General features: G+C 43.5%; 3 protein-coding genes across 7 annotated transcripts; 1 reads left to right on the top strand and 2 right to left on the bottom strand.

The window, feature by feature from the left end:
• Positions 1–1,980: 1,980 nt before the first annotated feature.
• Positions 1,981–11,179, bottom strand: LOC115102333 (NEDD8-activating enzyme E1 catalytic subunit-like). 5 transcript variants are annotated; one of them, XM_029622178.2, is made up of 17 exons: positions 10,903–11,130; positions 10,769–10,807; positions 10,137–10,257; positions 9,973–10,053; positions 9,779–9,861; positions 9,497–9,577; positions 9,320–9,363; positions 9,163–9,227; positions 8,911–9,066; positions 8,630–8,732; positions 8,322–8,435; positions 8,005–8,094; positions 3,196–3,232; positions 3,009–3,090; positions 2,734–2,834; positions 2,475–2,593; positions 1,981–2,379 (listed from the first exon to the last, which is right to left on the bottom strand). In XM_029622178.2, the coding sequence occupies exons 1-17, from the start codon at positions 10,920–10,922 to the stop codon at positions 2,291–2,293; spliced, it is 1,425 nt and encodes a 474-aa protein (XP_029478038.1). In that variant the 5' UTR covers positions 10,923–11,130; the 3' UTR covers positions 1,981–2,290. The 5 variants fall into 5 exon arrangements, 4 of the variants coding, with proteins under 4 accessions (XP_029478038.1, XP_029478039.1, XP_029478040.1 ...); XM_029622179.2 differs by having other exon boundaries at positions 8,005–8,058; positions 10,903–11,124; XR_003859439.2 differs by having other exon boundaries at positions 2,293–2,379; positions 2,475–2,609; positions 10,903–11,179.
• Positions 11,180–12,466: 1,287 nt separating this feature from the next.
• LOC115102334 (PRA1 family protein 3-like) lies at positions 12,467–15,720 on the top strand. The gene is made up of 3 exons (XM_029622184.2): positions 12,467–12,861; positions 13,633–13,850; positions 14,673–15,720. The coding sequence occupies exons 1-3, from the start codon at positions 12,683–12,685 to the stop codon at positions 14,849–14,851; spliced, it is 576 nt and encodes a 191-aa protein (XP_029478044.1). The 5' UTR covers positions 12,467–12,682; the 3' UTR covers positions 14,852–15,720.
• On the bottom strand, positions 15,027–21,923 carry LOC115102332 (leiomodin 3 (fetal)). Its single transcript, XM_029622177.2, has 3 exons — positions 21,306–21,923; positions 19,500–21,173; positions 15,027–16,789 (listed from the first exon to the last, which is right to left on the bottom strand). Exons 1-3 carry the CDS (start codon positions 21,756–21,758, stop codon positions 16,736–16,738), a joined length of 2,181 nt encoding a protein of 726 aa, XP_029478037.1. The 5' UTR covers positions 21,759–21,923; the 3' UTR covers positions 15,027–16,735.
• Between the last annotated feature and the right edge of the window lie 468 nt (positions 21,924–22,391).

Here is a 22,391-nt window from a genome sequence, read left to right as displayed (position 1 = left end):
ATATCACATGAGACATACTGTGTAGGTCTAGTAACCGAATCGTGCTGACATTTTACTGATTTCGATCGATAATCAATGAAAACAGCAGACAACAACAAAAATTGTAGCTAACGTCACTTCAGAAAAGAAAGATAATTCGAGAACAAAATTACCTGAGGAAATATATTTTTCCATGGTCCTCTTCTAGTGTTTAAAGGTCCCGCCATGACTTCAGAAAAGAAAGAAAACACGCTGGCGTGTTTGGCAAGTGCTATTCTTGGTTGCAGACGTCGATATGATGTCGCAACCAGAAATGTCCTCGACTCGCAGTTGTCAAGGGGCGCCAAGGTATTTGTTTTAAATGTAATTAGACCACTCAGTTTAAGAACAAATTCGTATTACAATGACAGCCTGGCTTGCCCACAAGCCCACCAGCCTGGCTTGCTCATCCTCATCAGCCTGGCTTGCCCACCAGCCTGGCTTGCTCATCCTCATCAGCCTGGCTTGCTCAGGGGCAGAACGACAGATGTTTTACCTTGTCAGCTCGGGGATTCGATACAGCTGCATTGCGGTTACTGGCCCAACACTAACCACTAGGCTACTTTTTTTTTTTTTTTTACCTTTATTTAACCAGGCAAGTCGGTTAAGAACACATTCTTATTTTCAATGACGGCCTGGGAACAGTGGGTTAACTTCCTGTTCAGGGGCAGAACGACAGATGTGTAGTGGATGCAAAAACAAGTTTTAATGACTCCAACCTAAGTGTATGTAAACTTCCGACTTCAACTGTAGATAGGCACGCTTTATCTTGACTGGTTTAGCGTCCCAGATAAAGCTAAATATTTTTTGCTCATACAATTTGAAAAACGAATCATCAGTAGGCAGCGCCATAAGTGAGTGAGTAAACAGATATGACCAAGGAGTTAATCAGGGTAATATTTCCATAAATAGACAGGCATTTACCACTCAATGGTTGCAGGATCTCTTCTATTGAAATTCATTGTGGAAAGCTCATTTATATCTTTGTGATATGAATACAAAGTATGTCTACTTCACAGTCAGCCCAATTTAATAGGTAAACTGCAGGGTAATGTAAAAGTAGTATTTTTTAAAGATCCAATAGGTAATAGTGTCATAAGGTGAATGCACCAATTTGTAAGTCGCTCTGGATAAGAGCGTCTGCTAAATGACTTAAATGTAACAGTGTACACTTTCATAATTAGGTTTTAGTCCAGAGAGTCCAGAAATGCTATCTAGAACTTCAATGAGACATTGCTGGGATCTAGCTTGCGGACACAATATAATACTTTTTAAGCCTTCGATTTCTAATCCTCTAATGTTGTTATTTGATCTGATTTTAATAGCTAGCATTTCGATGGCCATAACGAATTGATATGGTGACAGTGGACACCCTTGTTTAACTCATCTTGACAATTCAAAACGGAGAAGTAGCTGCTATTTACTATTTTACACCTGGGGTTGCGCTATATATATATATCACCCATTTTAAGAAAATCAGAAAAATGAAAAAAATAAAATAAATCCAGTCTTTACTTTATCGAAGGCCTTTTCAAAATCCCCTATAAATACCAGGCCTGGCTTCTTACATGTTTCATGAAGTTGTATTATTTCTAGTAGTAGTTGTATATTATATTTAGGCACCTTTTTGCAAACTCCAAGCGGGCTGTCATGTGCCTTTTACAAAAGGAGCATCTTCTGTCTGACATCTAAAATGTTAGTCCGTAATCGTAACATGGTGTTTGTATGTTCACAGATGAAATTTCACGTGTCTGTTTCACGCATGGCTTTTCTTACGATCCTAAAAATTTTGATGGATTTTCTTACAACCCTAACAATACGTACGTTCAAGCTTTTGGCAGGTAATCTCGCTCCATAAAAGGTCCCCTGATACCATCATTTTTATTACAGTCGGTGCTATATAATGGTGTTAGTTGTATAGCTCCATCTAGTGCAGAGTAAGGAAACCCACTTTGCACCAACTTTCATTAACAAAACACTTTATTGCAGAACAGTTGTCATTATGTATATAAGGAGAAACTACTTATTTTGAATGGGGGAAAGAAGACATCCATTTGGAGCAAACATTAATAAGTAAAACATAATTGTTAAGGAAAACGTTCCGACTGATTACATTGTAATGATATAAAGTTGTTGACCTTCCACACTACCCGCCATAATGGATCTTACATACATGATCAGTCTCAAATATATTAAAACAATACCACGCTGTATCACTTTCCCCAAAGGTTGTCAAATGTCTTGATAGATTCTGTATGTGTACTTTGACAGTTTAAGAGGTGAGTTTCAGCTTGAAGAGGACAGTCTGAGGTGTGGTGATATCTGCCACTGCTAGTTCCTGTCCATCAGACAATCCCAGTTCTGCAACACCACAACATTACATGTACAAGATGGCCGAAACAAACATTGGTAGAGTATATAAACCTTACACATATTTGAAGAAAAAAACATCTTACCTTTCAAGGTTTTGCAAAGGTTGGGTCTAGTTCTTTCTTCAATTGAAGCTACAGTCTGTAGATATAGTGTCTTATTTTTCCCTTCCAGGGTTGCTGTGATGGCTGGGGACTTCATTTGTCTGGAAAAGATGAATGCTAACAATGCCAACTTCACAATTACACCTTTCAGTAGCGATAAAAAAAAACTGCCTCTACTGTATGAAGACATGACAGACATCAATATCAGTCAGTCAATCTGGTTACTAGCAGATGTACTCACAGGGAGGCGTTCTCAGTCAGGTACTCCAGGACCTCCTGTAGCTTGGCAGAGGGTGGGAACTGTAGATCTTGGGGCACCTGGCTACAAGCTGAGCAGTTCTCCTGTCAGACCAAACAAGAGCATGAAGACACAAAGTACTTCTGACATCACGCCACCCCCTTACAGCCTTGTGATAATAACACTGTCAGTAACATTGGTACAGTTCTCCTTAATAAAATGGGCAAATATATACCCATTAAAGACACTCATCTAGGTACTCCTGAGACATTACTAACCTTTCGCTCTGCCTCGAATGTGTAGGTGTACAGTCCGTCCACATCATTAAATACCAGATAATTATTCAGTGGAATATAAGCGCTGCAAAGTCAGAGAAAAGTAATTTGATACCTGGTATGAAACTGACCTGTTCTCTACAGTGAGTGAATCATGTGAAAACAGAATTATTAAATTCACAGTACTAACCTTGAAGCCATTTTAAAAACTTCAGTGGAGCAGGCAGCTACAGAGCAACAAAAAAGTTAAATAAGTTACACTACTTGAAATGTACAAAAGTAGCTACTTGTAATCAAGTTGGGATACATCAAGATAAAATTAAGCTTACGTATGTAACCACGGTTATGTGAGCTATATGGATCACTCCAATATATTGGTATCACTCCGCGGCGGAGGGATACATCCGAGGTGAGAATTTACAGATTTACTCCCGTGTAGACCTGTGTCACGGCTGGGGTCTGCCTCTATATATATAGATCCCATGGCCACGACACACGTTCTCTACATCATTTGAGGCGCCTCTAGCACCGAAGAGGATTGGAGCGATCCATATAGCTCACATAACAAAGGTTATGTATGTAACCACAGTTATGTTTCACTATACTGGATCACTCCAATATATTGGTATACCTGTACCAGATTTAGTCAGTGCTAGAAGGACCTGGCCAGCCGGTGGCGAAATCCCAGTGTGGGACCGAGACGCGGCCCAATGACTGGAATGAATTGCAATATATATATATATATAAAATAAAAAATGCTGAAGTTGGAGACTTCTCTCCCTCACTAACTTTAAACATCTGCTATCTGAGCAGCTAACCGATCGCTGCAGCTGTACACAGCCCATCCAATCTACCAACCTCATCCCCATATTGTTTTAATTTACTTTTTTGCACACCAGTATTTCTACTTGCACATCATCTGCACATCTATCACTCCTGTGTTAATTTGCTAAATAGAAATTACTTCACTACTATGGCCTATTTATTGCCTTACGCCATTTGCACACACTGTATATAGACTTTGTCTATTGTGTTACTGTACGTTTGTTTATTTCATGTGTAACTCTGGGTTGTTGTTTGTGTCGCACTGTTTTGCTTTATCTTGGCCAGGTCGCAGTTGTAAATGAGAACTTGTTCCTGGTTAAATAAAGGTTAAATAAATAAAATGTAAAAAATAAAGTCTCTGGAAGGGGAGGCGACGCCCAGGACCGCTGAATCAACCGCAGAGGGAGGTGCCACATTTACCCAATAGTTCCTAGCAAAGGGGAAGCCCAGCTGGCCGCAGCACAGATATCAGCGAGGGGCACTCCTCTCAGTAGAGCCCAGGACGCAGCCACACCTTGCGCCGAATGTGCCACCACAGATCCCAGCACTGGCCGGCCAGCAAGAAGGTATGCTGTTATAATCCAAGTCCACGATCCTGAGAGAGCACCTCTGCTTTGATAGCCCAGCCCGCAGGACTCTCACCATAGCAGACAAAGAGCTGGTCTGTTGCTCTCACTGACCGTGTCCGCTCCACATAAGCAGCTAGTAACTGCACAGGGCACATCATGCCGGAGGGAGGCCCAAACTTCCGCCACTGCCAGGGGGTCGTAAGCAGACAGGATAAAAGGGAGGTTCACATGCCTGTCTGACAGAACCTTTGGAAGGAATGAACCTGACATCCCTGAGCCCAGAGGAGCTCCCGTGCCATAAGATGGAGGCGGTGGGACCTCAGTCGAACTGGGAGGCGTCTGTGCTGACCAGCTCCCGGCGGCACATCCTCAGCATCTCCACCACCCCACCTGAGAGAAAGGAGCGTCAGTGCCACCTCAACAATGCCCTGAGGCACTGTGCCGTCACTGGCGGTGACGGGGGTGCTTCGGGTGCAGCCGGCGGGAGTTGAACCACCGTTGAAGAGGCCGGAGATGGAGCAGGCCCAGGAGAATCAGCAACGGGGTTGCCGGCAGCAAGCCCAACAGGCGTTGGCAGGTCAGGGTGGATACCGCCAAAAGGCAGGGGTGGCAAGATAAGATTGCCTGAACCCTTCTGGTGGACAGGTGTGGTCTCTTGAGGACTGAGTTCAGTTCCATGCCAATGAAGGCCACCCTCTGGGTGGGCGTCAGACGACGACTCTTGTCGTTTACAGTAATGACCAGCCCACCGATGTGGGTCAGGATCGTCCAGGTAATTGAGGATCAACAATCCTCAGGATCTGAGAGGTGCCAGGACAGCATCCATGCACTTCGTGAAAGTGCGGGTTGCCAAGGGGAGGCCGAAGGGAAGAACCATGAATTCCCTTCGAAACGAATTGGAGGTACTGCCAATAAGCTGGGTGAACAAGAACATGGAAGTACGCATCCCTCAGGTCCAGCGTCACAGACCACTGGTCCCTGGACACGGCCTGCAACACGTGGGCTGGGGACAGCAGGTGGAACCTCAGTACCCATTCAGGTTGCGGAGGTCCAATAAGTGGAGAAGAACCCACATATCCTTTCTGATGTCTTCATCCTGCGGATGGCACCCATGTCCAGGAGTGAGGAGATCTCTAGCCGCAGGGTTTTCAGAGAGTCGGCCAACATGGTGACACGAAAGCCCCTGAAGGACGGGGGCTGGCACCGAATAGGAGTTGGTACCCCTCGTGCATTGTGGACAACACACAAGGGGACTCCACACCCTCCTCCCACTTTGCCCTTTGAGACTGAGAGAAGCAGCCGAGGAAGGGTGTGTCAGGGGTCCTGCCGGGGCCAGCCTCTCCTCTGGCGCCCAGAGTGCCTGGGTTTCCCAGCCACGTCCCTATGGCGGTCACGGTTGACAGGTTGTTGCTCCACCACACACTGTGCCTCTCCCCTCTGTCGTGCCTCAGCACGAAGAGATTGGGCAGGAGGGGGACCCCACCATCGTTCGGGTGCAGTTGGGTGGCAACGTTTCGTCTGTCTTGGACTCGGGGCCTGAAGAGGCGGCATGAACCGTCTCAGGGTCTCCCGGTCCCTACGAACCTTATTGGTCTCCTCCAGAATGTCATCAGCCTTTGGGTGATGTGGAGAGTGGAAAATATGCTCTGGAGAGCAGCTGAAAGGCGGGATTAGGCCAGCCAGGGATGGCGCCGGGAGATAACCACCTGCGCCATGGTCCGGCCGTTGGCCACATCCCTCTGGTGCAGGGAAAGCAGGCAAGAAACCTCCATCGCTTCCTGTGTGCCCTCCTGCATCTGGGGCAACAAAGGCTGCAGGTAGAACTGCAGCAGCTTGGCCACGTTTGTAAGGTGGCCAAGAGAGCAGAGGGACCCATATGTGGCTTTCAAGTCCGCATCAAAGACTCTGGGGTGTCCCAGCTTCAGTCGCGGGTTCTGCCGTATAATCTCCCGGTCCGGAAGACCATGGCAGCTATCATGGTGTCCATGGTCGGGTACTCCCAGAGGTCGAGTGACATTGCACCCGCAGCATAACTCCATGGTCCAGTCTCTGCTGTGAGCCGGAAGCGCCCCCTGGCAGAGGCCCAGCAAGGCCTCGTGGAACTCAGCAGGGATGGGGACAGATGGAGAGTCACCACTATCCACCAGTTTGATGTCCAGTGCAGTGGCTACCTGAGTGAGTAGGCTCCTCATTGCCTCTCGAGCCGCTGAAGCCCCGCTGCCGGCTTCTGATGGCCTGTCAGCTCGGTCGCCCCGCTCACGGTGGTGAACAGTGCTAGGCTGTTCCTAGGGGATGATGCAATCATTGGCCAACAGGGAACAGCTGTCGTCGCCATTGAAGCTATCAACCTCCTGACGCAGGGCATGAGCCCTCCATTCCAAGGTGGTCCCAGCGGTCCGAATCCTGCCCCTGTCCATGACTGGCAGCAGATGGGCTGTGCCTGCGGTGGCCCCAGGCACGCTTCCTGGGAGGGGTACTGGGCCTAGTAGAGGGAATAACAGGTCACTGGCGCACCACTCCTGAGGGAGCTCGTCCCCAGCCGGAGCCCAAGCCTGGCCGACTCACTCACGCATGGCTCAGGCGTTCTGAGAACACCACACAAAACATCCATCCAGTACGGCGCTCCACTGCCCTCTCAAACCCAGGTCAGTACATAAACAACATATGTGGATCCCAGGGGGTGCCACCATCACACGTATCACAAAGGGAAGCCATAAGCTCAGCCAAGCCAACAGAGCAGGGGTCCGACGCCCTGGGAAAGCTTATGTCGTGACCCACTTGGAAGAGTAGGAACCCGGTGAGGGATAAATTACCCAGTACCTCTGCAAAGAACAGGGAAGACCCATGTGGGAAAACCAGGCAGACAAAACAAAAAAACAACCAGGTAATGTATTTTTAATAAAAAAATTATAATAATTTGATTTTTTACACCAACTGCAATATTACCTAGCCGGTTTAAATCCAGGCAGTAAAAACTCCATTAAGGAACTCCAAAGTTAATGTCTCAATGTAGTGGAAAGCCCACCATGATATTCTTACACTCTACAGGAGAAGGAACAAGAAAAAAAACCCTGCAGGGTAATTAGCAGAGAACCCATGTGAGCAGCATGTTAAAGCAATTCACAAAACACACATAGAACAAGCCAGAGGGCAAGTTGTATAAGGTAAATTACAGTTTGTGGCAGCAAGAGCCATCATACTAATGGAGGCACACGGAGTCGTAGTGTAACGCTAACGAAACAAATATGACAAACCACGGGCGGAAGACACAGATCAACCGCACACAGCGAGTGGAGCTCTCAAGAGGGGCTGGCCATGTGGCCAGCTGCTCCAGGCTGCAAACAGCCAGTGAGTATATTTCCACGCAAGATATTAGTTACCAGTGACTTACCAAGCGAACTTCAGACAATTTTGTACGGACGTCCGCCGAGAAAATGAAAGATGTGTCGCGGCCATGGGGGTCTATATATAGCAGCGGACCCCAACAGTGACACAGGTGTACACAGCAGTAAATCTGTAAATCCTCACCTTGGATACATCCCTCCGCCGCAGAGTTATACCAATATAGTGAAACGTAACAGTGACAGTCAGAAAGGGTTTCCTACCAGCTATTACAGCATTAGTTGACGCGACAGCAGGGATGATCCTCTTCACGACGCCTGAGGCAAAACCATGTGAAAAGAAATCTAGCCACACTGTTCCCAGATGTTTTACAACCAATACTTGTAAGTGGGGGAGGTCGGGTTAATACAATTTCAACTTAGAATTGTAATAGGCCTACACTGCCCCCGCCATCCTCATTTTAAATGGAACAGAACCCAAATGTTGCTTGTACTATATAGTATGTATAGCCAAAAGCTGATGTAGCATGAGAGTTCTACCATCTCTGCCAGACCGGTTGTTACAGTATGGTGCTCCTCACCTTGTGTTAGTCTGTATGTGACTCCTGTGATGTTGTAGTCAGCAGCTCTCTCATGGGCCCTCTGGAACACCCACTGAATGTGCTCAGGGTTATCCCCATCCAAACCAACACCCTCTGAGGGCCAGACAAGAGCCTGTGTCATTATCTGTAATTCTCTGTTATAATAGGTATTATGTTGATCTTAATGAGTGTTATGAAGAGATTATGGCCACCTAAGGGTACAGTGAGCAATAAAACAATGATTTGTTGCCCTTTTTGATTGCAATCAAGAGGTGATAGACAATGAGAAGTGTTATTCATGGAAGTACCTCCAAAAGGCTCGTCTTTGGGCCACTGTAGCATTCTGACATACTCAACGCAGTGCTCTGGCAACCGCGGCATAGACGCAATGGTGCACATGGGGAAATTAATCTAGGGACAAAAATAACAACACATTAGGCTATACAACACATACACCAAAGCGGTCACTGATAAGTAACACAAAATGGCTGCAGTACACAACTCACTGTCCAGCTTAACAAAGTAGTGGGCTACTGAAGCAGTACACTATAAATATTATATTTGACAGGTCTGAGAGAGCTTGTAGCACCTGTGGTGGGTAGAGCGCCAGAGTGCAGTCGATGCACGCGGTCATGCCAGGCAAAATGACCCGAGCATTGCCTTTGAAACCCTCCGTCCCACCGTCAATGAGGGGGATGATGGAACTGGGGTCCAGAACACCATCATTGTAGCTCAGAAGGGATATCTGTAAATGGGGTGATCAGGTAACTGGGGTGATCTGACATTTTACATACATACACACAATCCACATAGCCTATAGTTCATATTAAGACATACATACCAGCATGCCATTCATCCAACGCCTGGCGATGATCGAATCTAATCCACAAACAATAATGTGGAATTCTACAAATCCAATTTAAAGAAGTGTGTCAGCACCATTGTTAAGTACAAGTGTTTTTAGAAAATTCCATAAAGTAAACAAAGTTTGCACTTACGTCTATAGAAAGATTCATCAAAGTCTTGTATTTTGTTGAAGTGTCTAAGCAGAATATGAATTAAGAAAAAGAATAGAACATACTTCTAGTACTTCACATGCTCAAGCTTAGTAATGCAGTCATTTGTACGGGGTAAACCTACACTCCGGTATTCTCCACGTCAGTTGCAAAGGATACGGGACAACTTTACATCCAGGGATGCGATTATTGACAAAGTCAGCAGCCACATCTGCTTTTGGCCGGCCAACATCGTTGGGCCTAAACAAGGTATAGAGGTGAGCACTGACATCTGCTGATGTAAAAATGGCTTGTTAAATACATTTGATTGATTGAGGTGTATGTTGAAAAGTAAACTTTTAAAGACACTTTCACTTTGTTTCCTCTATCAAACGAGAACACACTAAGGTTGTTATTGATAGAGTAAGGGCCATGGGAGAAGGTGGGAAAGGCGAGCCAAACCTGAAAAGGAACTGCCTGTTGAGGTTGGAGATATCGATGGTATCCATGTCAACAACATGAATGTGACGAAAACCTGACAGAGCCTAGATCAGAACAAGGAAAAACCACACATTAAGTTACTGAGCAGAAATAGAACAAGAGAACAAAACCCTTTCATGCATTTGCACCTGGAAGCTGGACATTCTCTCTCATACCAGATTTTTGAGCAGCTCACATCCAAGTCCTCCAGCTCCAATGACCAGGATTTTGCATGTCTCCAATAAGAATCCAAGGGACTGAAAGGAATATCAGAGTTGGTGTGGAGAATGCTTTTCTCTATCCCCTAAATAAAAGGACATGTTATTATCTGATTCCTTACCTCAATGCTTGGCTCAAAGTCAGGATGAGTGAATGGGCCGGGTCTTTCCAGGAACTTCTTCACATGGTTCCATCGGCCATCCCAGTCTCCACTATCTCCATGTCCTCCATCTACAGCCATTCTGCACACAGAAAACAAGATGCTCTGCTGCACATATCAACCAGCAATCACTCAAACCTATCACAAGTGTGATGGTGAGTCAAAAATAGATGGCTAACTACGTAGATAAATATAGGTCTGTAGCATGTCAATTAACATCAGGATGATTTCCCTAGAATAGCTAACGTTAATCAATCATTCTATATGTGAAAATTCAGACAGCGGATGCTGCTGCTAACTAACGTTAGCTACCAATCATATTAGCTAACTAGCTAGATACCATATTAGCTAAGGTAAACTGGTTTTCTTTGATGTTGAATTGGGCACACTTCGACTAAGCATGTTCATGTGCCTGGTTCTTAGAATCAGCTAGTTGTCTACTCGAATTAGCCCAATTTCCATAGCTAACTGTGTGAAAAGGTTGAATCAATGAATTTCCACACTCCATGCTAACAGGCTAACTTAGTTAGGTAGCTCACTAACGAACTGTGCAACTCAAAGCTGCTGCCAGTTTCAAGCATTTCGTCACTAACTTCTCAGTCAGCTCCTCTATTTTCCTTCTTTTCTTCTCCCTAAAGAGGAGAGAATAAAAGAAGGTTCAATGCTTAACAGCAGCATAATGTCGATTATGTCAGCTAGCGACAATAAATATTATTTTTGTACTTACGGCTCCTCGGCATCCGCCATACTTTCAAGGTTCCATGTCCTCACTGGCTGTACTATATGTTCACGAAAATCAAACCTGCGTCAGCATATGTATCCAAAATTCACAGGGATTTGCAATGACTGTACATGACGGATGTTCTGCGCATTATGTGCAGCACAGCGCAATTGTGATTTCCATCAACATTAATGCACTTGTCTTACTCTCGCGAGAAGCTAAACTGACCACAACAAGAACCCGAGCCAACCGAAAGATGTTATATTATATTGACAAGACAGTCGAGTGACTTCTCTAACAATGGAAATACATGTCCTCAAAGAAAAGCAGGCAAGATCAGGTGGGACCATTCTAGCTAACGAGAGGGCGGATACACGTATGAAGAACAGATACAAGTCCGATATAAAGTTGCCGAAAAACCACGTGCGTCCACTAATATCAGTGCATTTGTAACAACCTAACTAGTGGTGTAGTGGTTCCCAGTAGAAGTGAGGATACTCACATTTTTCCAAACGCCCCACGAAGGAAAGGCGGTCCTGGTGGTTTACAAAACTAAAAGAGAAAAAGTGACATCCACTCTGAATTACCTAAAATGATATATCCCATATTGGTCTTTAACAGTCAGTCCAACCTGTACTGTGCAAGTAGGCTACAGTAATAGTAAGTCACCATAGAAACAGATACATGTTCAATTCACAGGTTTTAGATTTTTCCACTCAATGCCACACGTCAACAGAAGAACAACAAAATGGTATGTTTTAAGTCCAAAACTATGCACACATCAGGAGACCACTTTTGAGTTCTGGAAAAATCGAATATTTTTTTTTTTTTTTTTTTTAGTGTAGTTAGCCTTTCTAATTCAATTTCATTTGATTAGTAGTGTTTCTGTAGTGGATGGGGTTGCAAAGAAAATGTCTACTGGGTTGTCAGTTAGGCTACTTTGTAGCTAGTTAACATTTAATTGAGAAGGTTTTTGGGAAAACCTTTCCATCTACCAGAATACGGGGAGGCCCGTATTGTTAATTGTTTGAAACCTGAACGTTTTACTTAATTATGAGGCTTATTTTACCTTACTTGAATGTAGACAAAAGCCTAAATCCCCCCACATAATCGTGGAGGCAATTATTTTTTTTATAAAGACTTACTCATATGCTTTTCTCCTGTTCTATTGATGTTCTTTCAACTTTCTATCATTGTCTAGCAGCCAAATGCATCGTAGTCCTATTAGCAACCAATGATAGTTGTTGCATATTTCAATCACCCCTCTTTCTAAATGTCTGATCGATAATTCCTTCTCTGCCCATTTTAGAACGGCGTTTTGCTGCAAATAGAATTCTGGAAAATTCACGCGAAGGTCTACAGTACATAGCTGCGCCTAAAATGTTAAATAATATTTTATCCAAAATATAAACTAAATATTCGGATCTGTTCCATCAGCCTTATTAATTGAAATGACGTATACCTACACTACTTTGGTACGTATTAGTGCCCACGGGGGGGGGGAGTGTATACCCTCCACTACACCACTGAACCTACCCATTACGAAACTTATATTCGATAAAACGTCACGTTTTGGTTGACCAAATGTGACACTCGTATTATCCTCCATTAAAAAAAACATCCCAATTCGTGGTCTTATTTTCGTTAACAGATTTGTGGCGAAGTAAACCCTCTCGCTTCGCCTCTTCCTCTCTGCCCGAGCCCATCCTATAAATTACTTTGGTAGCTAGTCTCTGGTATTACTGTTCAGTTGATCTGTTAAAACATCCGAGTAGTGAACTCGGAGATGGCAAGAATGGAGCTTGCACCGCTCAGACCATGGGACGACTTCTTCCCAGGAGCTGATCGTTTTGCTAAACCCGATTTCGCAGATTTAGCTAAATGGAACAACCGGGTGATCAGCAACTTGTTATACTATCAGACCAATTACTTCGCAGTGGCCGTCGTGGTTTTCCTGGTCGTGGGGTAAGTCAGCTTGCTAGCATTTTCCACCCAGCTGCTAGCTATCTTATTTGGTTTGTCTGCAGTCTGATTCACACCAAGTCATGGCTACGTAATTGTCATGCACGGGCATTTTATTTACATCAATGAGCAAGATTTCCCTATCTTTTCCTATTCTCCTCACAACTGCAACGACGAAATAAGAGATGCAGTCATTATCATGTGATGGAATTGGAATGGAGTCTGGTACTAGCTGGCCTGCTAAAAACAAATGTAGCTATCAGCTGCCTGCAACTGTGTGAACGGTGAACATAATTACTAACGTTAGGTGGTTTAGGCCTGCTTGTAACCAATTTATCACAAATTGTCATTTGGGTACCTTTTTTTATATTTTGAAATAACCATTTGACAGATGAATTTCCAATGTTTTCTAAATATATTTTTATAATAGTTTCTACAGCCTATTTAACACATGAATGATAAAGTTGTGCAAGCAGTTGGATCCTTATCTCAGCCACACATTGCATGTACAATGTAGAAGTGTACAAACAAAACTGCTCTTCGGGTATTATGTGTCCTAATTGCTAAATTGCAGATACGATAGTATGAAAACTCTCATATTATTTATGAAAATGGCAAAAAAAAAGGAAAGGTGTTGCTCTTATTCCAGCCACCAGGGTTTGCTGTTCGTTGCTTTTATTGTGTTTTACAGCTGCCCAATTAATTGTTTTGCATTGCCATACAGAATTTGAGTGGATGTAGATGTTTTGTGTAATGTGTTTCCCATCTTTGTAGATTTCTGAACCCTCTTGGGATGTTTCTGGGCGGGGCAGTGGTTTCTCTGGTCTTCATGGTTTCGGTGTGGGCAGGAGAGAACAAGAATTTCATCAAGAACTTCAAGAAGAAAAACCCCACCCTGTTTGTCATTGCTGTCATGGGAACGAGCTACTTCCTGCTGTCACTATGTGGTGGAGTGATGGTCTTCATCTTTGGAATTACTTTTCCCTTGCTGTGTGAGTCTCAACTGTCTTGGGGACAGTTTCTTGGACACAGAGGCTTTATCTGTGTTTGAAAAATCTGACCCTTTAATGTTTGATTTTTGTTAGAAACACAATGCACACAGTAACTAGCATATAGATTTAGCCTAGCTTTCAGGCCTTTTTCCAGTGGCAACCTCCATTGGAATATGGTGCAAACGTGGAGGATTAGTCACAGGAGGAGGAGCAAACTGTATTTTTTTCAACCACTCCCATTCTGACTCATTGAATGGGTTCAATATGGGGAATGTGTGTGCTTCTCCACCTTAAGAAAATGCTCCCCCCCCAGTTAAACTTTCAAGAAAATTGTTTTGGAAATAAATAGTCAAGACTAACTGCTGGATTCTGAAATGCACATTACAGAACACAATGTTTTTAGGGTAATTGGTGGTTCTGAGAAAAGGAGTACAGGCAACAGCTGCCACATTGTGGTGGGGATCAGGAGGCAGTCAGTCAGTGCCGGAGCCCTTCCCAAGAGGGCTGTCCTGTGGCTGCCCGCGTGTGTTGACTGGTTGCTATGTACTGTCTGTACAATACTTGACTACATTTACTGGCTTACATCATGCAGTCAGCATCTCTGACGAGGGGAGTAAAGATGCCTCTCCTTAACCATACCTGTGCATTGTATTTCATCACATATACCTGGAAACTAATTATCCTTCTCGGTTGAAGCTGCATCATTTTAGTTTAAGGCACAAACGTCATGTTTCCATCTGTCAGAATAGGAAAATGCCATCTCCATTGGGAGTAGCGCATCGTGAGCGGGTAGGAAACTAATCCAGCCTTTCTTCCTTGTAGTGATCCTGGTCCATGCGTCTCTGAGGCTGCGCAACATGAAGAACAGGCTGGAGAATAAGATCGAGGGAGTGGGCATGAAAAAGTCCCCAATGGGCATCATCCTGGATCTACTAGACCAACAGGAGGAGAAGATCAACAAGATCCAGGACTTCCTGGAGTCTAAGCTAAACAAGGAGTGAGGGGAGAGAGCCAAAATGTTACCCTCATTCAATTCAACATGGTTTGCTTTTTCCTTTAACACTAAAGTCAAGTGTTGATTTTTACCCTGCATAATGTCAGTGCTGTCACATTTCCTCCATTTGTCATTCTCACTCCATTTTGTTATATTGAATGAACACTTTTTTTTTTAACACATTTTGTGTCAAAGTACCTGATTTCTTTAGAGCATTTCAGAAAGATTTGTACAGTCCTGTATGGATCGTATGTTGGGGGAAGGCACTCGGCACAGTGAAATGAGGCATGAGTGTTTCTGTATATTTGCCCAATGTTCAAAAGAACACAATACACATGTTGTCATTATGTAATTGCAATATATATATAGAGCAGAATGCAGTAACTATTGCACGTTAAAACAATTGTGGTCAGTAGCATATCTTCTAGATTTATTATCTTAAATAAATAAGCAAATAATTTAATCAGAATCAATTTATTTGCTACCTCAGATAACTATATTTCCTCTCCTAATGCTGAACTAGTGTCACTGGGCTCCCCTTCTATTCACTGGACCAGTGACTGCATATTAACAAGTAGCAATAATATCCCTCTTGTTACTTCAGACCCTGTGGGTTGGGCTTGAGATGAACATTTTCAGCTCATGGCTATGCAATATGGGAAAAGGAATGGCAAATGCAGCTTTATTCATTCAAGTAATCATGGTGTATATGTTTACGTTGTGCTTTCATGTCTCATTGAATCTACTTGTGTATTCAGCAGAAAACAAGTGTTTGCATTATATAAAACAGTGTCAAGCACCAAAGTATTGTTGAAAAAGGAATCAATGCATGTTACCTCTGTACTATTAAATATCACACCCATTATGAATGCCTGATTGTGCATTGGGGTTCTGATTATTTCCCCTCAGTAGCAGATGATCTGAGATGTTATTCTAAATCCACCATAATGGCCTATCCAATTCCAGGGATCACCATCAGTAATAGATGAAAATGATGTTTATTTTATGAAGATTTTATGAGCTATTTGTGTTTAGGACTGACACAGATGCAGTCTTCCAAAGAACTAAGGAGAATCACAGTTTGTATCGGACATAGCCAAATTGCTTTTAGGAAAAAGGTGTGCACACTAATACTATGGTTACAGTTTCACAGACGAGTTCAGAGAAGGTTCTATTATAAGGACGTTATAACTGCTTTTTCTTTGTGTGTAAGTATTTCCATTGATGAGTAGCGATAACATAACTACAGAATTGGAAGCAGAGCACTGTGTTCCACCATAACGAAACTTAATTTAAGGAATCCATATTGTCTTTTAACTATGTTAATTAATGAAAAAAACATTGAAATATTAGACATTTTGATTGTACACTGATTTTTAATGTCAACACTCGTTAGAATTATGAGTTAAGATGGACTGTTCCGTGAAACAGAAGTCTGATTTGAAATCTAGCTTCTGGACCACTGGCCCACAGTGTTTTACACAGTAAAAGACAAATCCTATACTCTATATTCTGGGGTTCAGCTGTTTGCAATTGCAAAGCGGACAGCAGACACCAGTGGTTATGAAAATCTGTAGATGAAAGACCTGTCATCAATAGATGATGGATTTGCCCACACTCATTTGGGAGTGTTCAAAGTAAATGAATTTTACCCAAACAAACATAATTATTAATTGAGACTACTTATACTATGGACATTGTATGGTGCATTTTCCAGCTGTAGACTCATATCCAAATACCATACCAGTTCTTCCAAACCTCAAGGAACAAAAGGTGCTCTACCTGAACAGGAGTAGTGAGGCAAACTAGTGTTACAAGTGCAAGCAGATTATTGTTAATGAAGAGATTAAACATGTTAAACAAACGCAGAAATAAAGGTATTGTAGATTCCTCAGAGATTGAAGAGACTGGTTTCTCTTGATTCCAATTCTTTGGGGAGTGGCACCTGTGGGAGTAATACATTACACAAACAGCTGTGAGAAAGATGTGATTGGAGGAGTGGAGGATGCACACAGGTATAAGGGATGGATGGAAATGTACAGAATAGCTACCTGGAGGGAAATGGGGGAGGGTCCTGCTTTTAAAATATTAGTCAAGGGGACTTTTAAAAAACATTTTTTACAACTAGTCCAGGGGAGAGTTATGTATTTTGTAATTGATTAAATGTATATATTTCTCAGTGTTTTAGAATTAGTTGCTTATTAGACTATATATTGATGTGTTACCGATGCCGCCCCTCATCTCTGATTCTTTGCTGGGCGCGCAATATCAAGTGCCCCTATAGGCTATTTAGTGCAGTCTCAATCAAATGATCCATAGCCTATAGGCTATTTAGTGCGGTCTCAATCAAATGATCCATAGCCTATAGAAGCACAGAGCAAAGATACATTCCTAAGATAGCTGCTGGTGTGGTGTAAATACAACTAAGCTGCATTACACACTGCAATGGATATTCCAACCCCGAGCCCCGTCCTGCTCTGCTCTTGCTGATCAAAAAACGTTTTTGTGTGCTGCGCTATGTAGGCCTACGGTGGCAGTTCAGGAGGAGAGTCAAAAGGCTTCTTCCTAAAATCATTTTTTATTAGAGATAATCCTAAAAATGTTCTTCCTTGTGCGCAAACTTGTTCCCCCTGCTGCGTTGTTCCCCATGCTACTATTGGACCAGGTCTCTCTTGGAAAAGTGATGTTATCTCAATGAGAAAAACCTGTATAAATGAAGGTTAAATAAAATAACAATTTAAAAGACTAGCCTATGTTCTGTTCAGTTTGAAAAGGAGTGTTAAGATGATTAATTTTGTAATAGATTTTTTATCAAAAACAATGTTTCTTGCTCATGATTTATTTATCAGAGTTATTGACCTCCCAATAAGCCAGATTCAAGTAACTTACATAGCAACTTACATTGTGGTGCTGAAACTTGAAGCATCAGCAGTGGAAAAATCAATTAGAAATGGACAGCTCATGGTGCTGAACGTAGGCATAATTCATTTCATTGTAATTAGACTTTAGTAACCACAAGAAGGGTTTGTGTTGGAGCCAATTTCTTCATATTTAAAAAATAAAAGGTAGGCCTACCTGTTTGATAGACAAAATTAGGCAATAGGCTGCTATGTCCATAGATTTGTAGGTCAATTCCTCCACCCACCATGCACTCTTTAAATAGCCTACCTCCATGTCAGTGAAGGGCAGTTCAGTTAAAACCAAGACTTGAATTAAGAGGGTATGAGAAGGTATGCCATAGGTTTACCTTTTATTAAAGAAAATGGGGGGGGGAAAGTACAGGTATACCCCTTGTTAGCTTAAGACTTTGAAGAAAATGAAACGGATCTGATTATATAAAGTGATCTATAACAGTGCTGTGAAATACCCTGGAAAGATGTGACTCCAATGCGTATGGGGATATCATTGTTTAGCTTCTTTGACATTCAGAAGCAGACTTTTCTTGGGAAGTAATCTAATTCTGTCACTATCAATTGATTAAGCAATTCACTTTCTGTACAATATAACACGTTTAAACCCAGACATTTGTGACCTTCTCTCGTTGGGTTAAGCCACAGCAAAAGAGTAGCCAGCAGTGAAAGCTTAAATGTTTCTGCATCGGTAGACCTACTTTGTCTGGGGTGGAAAGGTAGGCCTACTCTGTCTGGGGTGGAAAGGTAGGCCTACTCTGTCTGGGGTGGAAAGGTAGGACCTACTCTGTCTGGGGTGGAAAGGTAGGACCTACTCTGTCTGGGGTGGAAAGGTAGGACCTACTCTGTCTGGGGTGGAAAGGTAGGACCTACACTGTCTGGGGTGGAAAGGTAGGACCTACTCTGTCTGGGGTGGAAAGGTAGGCCTAACTTTTGAAAGTACTATTCTCAGATTCCTAATGATTTCTCAGATTAAATGATTTGCAAACAGGGACAGTTTAGTTACAAACAAGACACACTGTGGCATTGGGGAAATAAAGTATGATAAGATGAACACATAGGCCTATCTCTCTGTCCATTCTTAGCCTGTATTTTGTGTAGTATTAAAAAAGATTCTGCTAATATGTAAAATTACATACAATTGCAGGGAACGTTTAAAAAAGGAAACATTTTCTCGAACCTGCAAATACGATCATAGATTCATGCAATACTTTTACTATAAAGGTTATCTTTCCACCCCTACTCTTGTGCGGCCACAGTGGACTATCGACCCACAACCTGGCTCTCAGCCCTGTGTATTATAAAAATTCAGACGTTTACATGTAATGTTTACTGGAATAAGGCTACGGCTCTGGTAGACATGTTCTCTGCTCTCCACTTTGTTTTAATTATTATTTGGGGTATAAGGGAGGGTCACTTCCTTTATTTTTTAAGCGTTCAGGGAGGGCCAAACATTTCAGAAGGTCTGATTTTCTCCATGTAACCCCGTATTATAATTCATGTTCACTCCCTTAAATCATTTTTATTTCACACTAATCTCGTCTACATATTTGCTAGTGCGTGTCTAATATGGGTTAAAACTAACAAGCATGATTAGACGGTATGTGTTCTCCAGTTCAAGGTAGTTCCACAATGCATCTTAAAAAAAAATCCACCAACTTCTGACATCTAACTAAACAATGTGATTGCTGGTAAAATAAAATGACCTAACAATATGACTGTAATCTGAGAATCATCAGTACTCACAGCTTTGAGATAGGCCACGTTGCTCTTTTTGATCTCATTAAGAAGTTCATCACGGGGCGTCACATCCACCTTGGCCGGCTGCCGCCTCCGAGGGACAGGCTTCAGTGTCTTCATCACGTCTTTCAGAGTGGCCTTCAGTTCTACCATCTCATCAACGCCTGTGTCCCTCGTTTTTCCTGATGTCTTCCTGAGCTGGACATTCGGCCTCTCTGCTCTCCTGTCCTCCCTAAGGTCTATGTCCAGGAAAGGGTCACGCTTTTTGGGGGTCCTCTTCAGCTGGATGTCCTTCAGAAGGTTACCAGAGGAGTCCGTGCTGGGGGGTTGTTGTGGAATGGGGTTGCACTGCATGTGTTTAAACTGCTTGTGTTGATACTGTGGAGAAGTGTTCTGCTGCTTTTCTGGTTTGGGTTCCATGGGACCCTGGGGACCCTTGGGAAGCTGCGGCATGAGGGCCTCGATTTCGGGAGGGACATAGCCCAGCATCGCCAGCAGCCCTGGGGGCAGGTTCAGAGCCCGTTCGTACATCTCAAACACCTCTTTCTGCTGCTGCTGCTGCTGCTTGCTCTGCTCCTCGTTCCTCTGCTGTCTCTGGCGGTCCAGGTTCCTGGTCAGCAGGTTGGTTACCACCATTCTGGGACCCGCCTGCTCAAAGTGGTAGCCCATCTTCAGGAGGGTGTTGTTGGCCTTGAGCAGGCGAGACACCTCCATCTCCGCGTGGTGTCCCAGCATGTGTCTCTGGTTGTGGAAGCGGAGCTCAGTGAGCGTCTCGTTGAACTGTAGGCAGCGGATAATGGCGATGATGCCCTTCCCTGTTATGAAGTTAGACTCTATGTTCAGTGTGGTGATGCTACGGTTCTCTCTCAGCATGTTGGCCAGGGTGAAGGCGATGTTTTCGTCTGCGCCGGTGTTGGCTATGCTGAAGGTCTTGACGTGTTTGTTCTTCTTCAAGGCATCAACGTATTCTATTAGCATTTCTTTGGGAATGTTTTCTATGTTATTCAGGTTTACGTCTGTGATAGCGGGGTTGTTGTTGCGGATCTTATCCAGAGTGGTGTCCAGGTTTGTCTCATTCCCTGAGGGTCTTGATGTCTTCTTGGCCCCACCAAGGCCACCAAGGCCCCCACCAAGGGCCAGCTTTGGAATATTTAGTTTGTTAATTACCCTCACCTCTTTCTCTGGAACAAAACAGGCCCTCTTCTCCTCTGGAGTCATCTCTATTTCTTCAGGAGCGGGAGCGTCTGTGGTGTTACTTTTTACTTTCTCAGGTATTTGTGATGTGCTCTTTTGCTCTGTTCTCTCAATGTCTTTATTTTCTTTCATGTCTGCGGATTCTGGTGGGGGTTGCAGAGGACTGGTCGTGTTCACAGTGTTAGTGCTGTTATCATCTGGTGACTCTTTTAGATGCTCATTCACTGACTGTTCATGTTTTTCTATGACCCTTTCATCTTTTACGGGCATGTCCTTTTTTTCCTGTTCCTCTTTCTCCTTCTTCGCATCCTCTTCCTCCTCCTCCTCCTCCTCCTCCACAAGCATTACCTCTATAATCTCCTCTATCACTTCCTCTCCTTCAACACCGTCTGTAGCTTCCACCTCGATGACTTCTTCTACCACCTCATACACAGTCTCCAAGTCTTCAGCGATTTCTTTCTTTTCAGCATCCTCTTCCATAGTTTTCTGATGAAGACAAGTAGTACAATCATTTAATTAACATAGCTTTGTAGAACATACAGTGGTATACTGTATGATGTATGATATATTGAAGACTATAACGACAATATATTGACCGTTGATTATGTAGTTTCTTACCTTACTGGGCAGTAGAGTGACGGGGATCCTCTCCTCCTCCAGCATGCGTTTGGACTCCTTCTCCCAGTACAGATAATCCACCAGGCCCCTGTGATCAAACGAACCTGTGGGTGTCTTCTCTGTCTGGCTCTTCTGCCTCTGACCCACAGGTACCCTCTCATCCGGGGCTATAACGTCCATCTCTTTCTGGAGCTCTTTGAGCTCCTCAGGAGACAATTTTGCCAGGATATCATCTTCGTCAATGTCTTCTTCCTCATCAGAGTCGGCGGATGGCTTCTCTTTCTTCTGGTCCTTTTGTCTCTGACCAAGCGGTATTCTATCGTCTGGCGCTAAAACGTCCATCTCTTTCTGGAGTTCTTGAAGCTCCTCAGGAGACAAGCTGGCTAGGATATCATCTTCATCAATGTCTTCCTCATGGGTGTCCTCCATATCCCGGTCCCTTTGGCTGGACATATTTGAATAGTATTTGTCTTAAGAGTTTATTTTCAACCTAAAGGGTAAAAAGTATATCCACGACGACTACACAGTTCTAGAGCTGAGTAGACAGTGCTATTGGCTCTGTCTCTAGCTGGTAAATGGTCTGCTCACACCCCAGGCAAAGTCTAAAATTAAACACATAGGACCTCATGGAAGATATTTATGGTGCAGAAGGGCCAGGAGAGACATACTAACATGTTCTTTTTTCAGTAGCTTGAGTCAGATGGACAGGCTGTATGATCTTTCAGTATGGCAGTTGATTGGGAGACAGGAAAAGGGGGAGATCGACAGGAACAGGTGGACAGTTTTTTTTACAGGACTGGGAAGGATACCACGGTCCACTACGCACAGGGCTCCGCCCAATCCCCCAGAGCTTCCAGGAAAGTGTAATAATATCTCCCTGAAGTGGTGCACAACAACTGACAGCTGATGTAAAACCAGAAGAGATCACATTTTGTGTAGGGGGTGAGTTCACTCACTTGGAATGTAAAAAAAAAAAAGAAAGAAGAATGTTTTATTGTGACATAGCCCCAGATAGGTGCAGTGCAATGTGTTGTTTTACAGCAAATTAGGGTTAAGTGTCTTGCTTAAGGGCACAACGCTCAACGC

This window comes from Oncorhynchus nerka, linkage group LG20 (genome assembly GCF_034236695.1).
Source record: "Oncorhynchus nerka isolate Pitt River linkage group LG20, Oner_Uvic_2.0, whole genome shotgun sequence".
Lineage (NCBI taxonomy): Eukaryota > Metazoa > Chordata > Actinopteri > Salmoniformes > Salmonidae > Oncorhynchus > Oncorhynchus nerka.
This window is presented reverse-complemented; position numbering and strand designations above follow the sequence as displayed.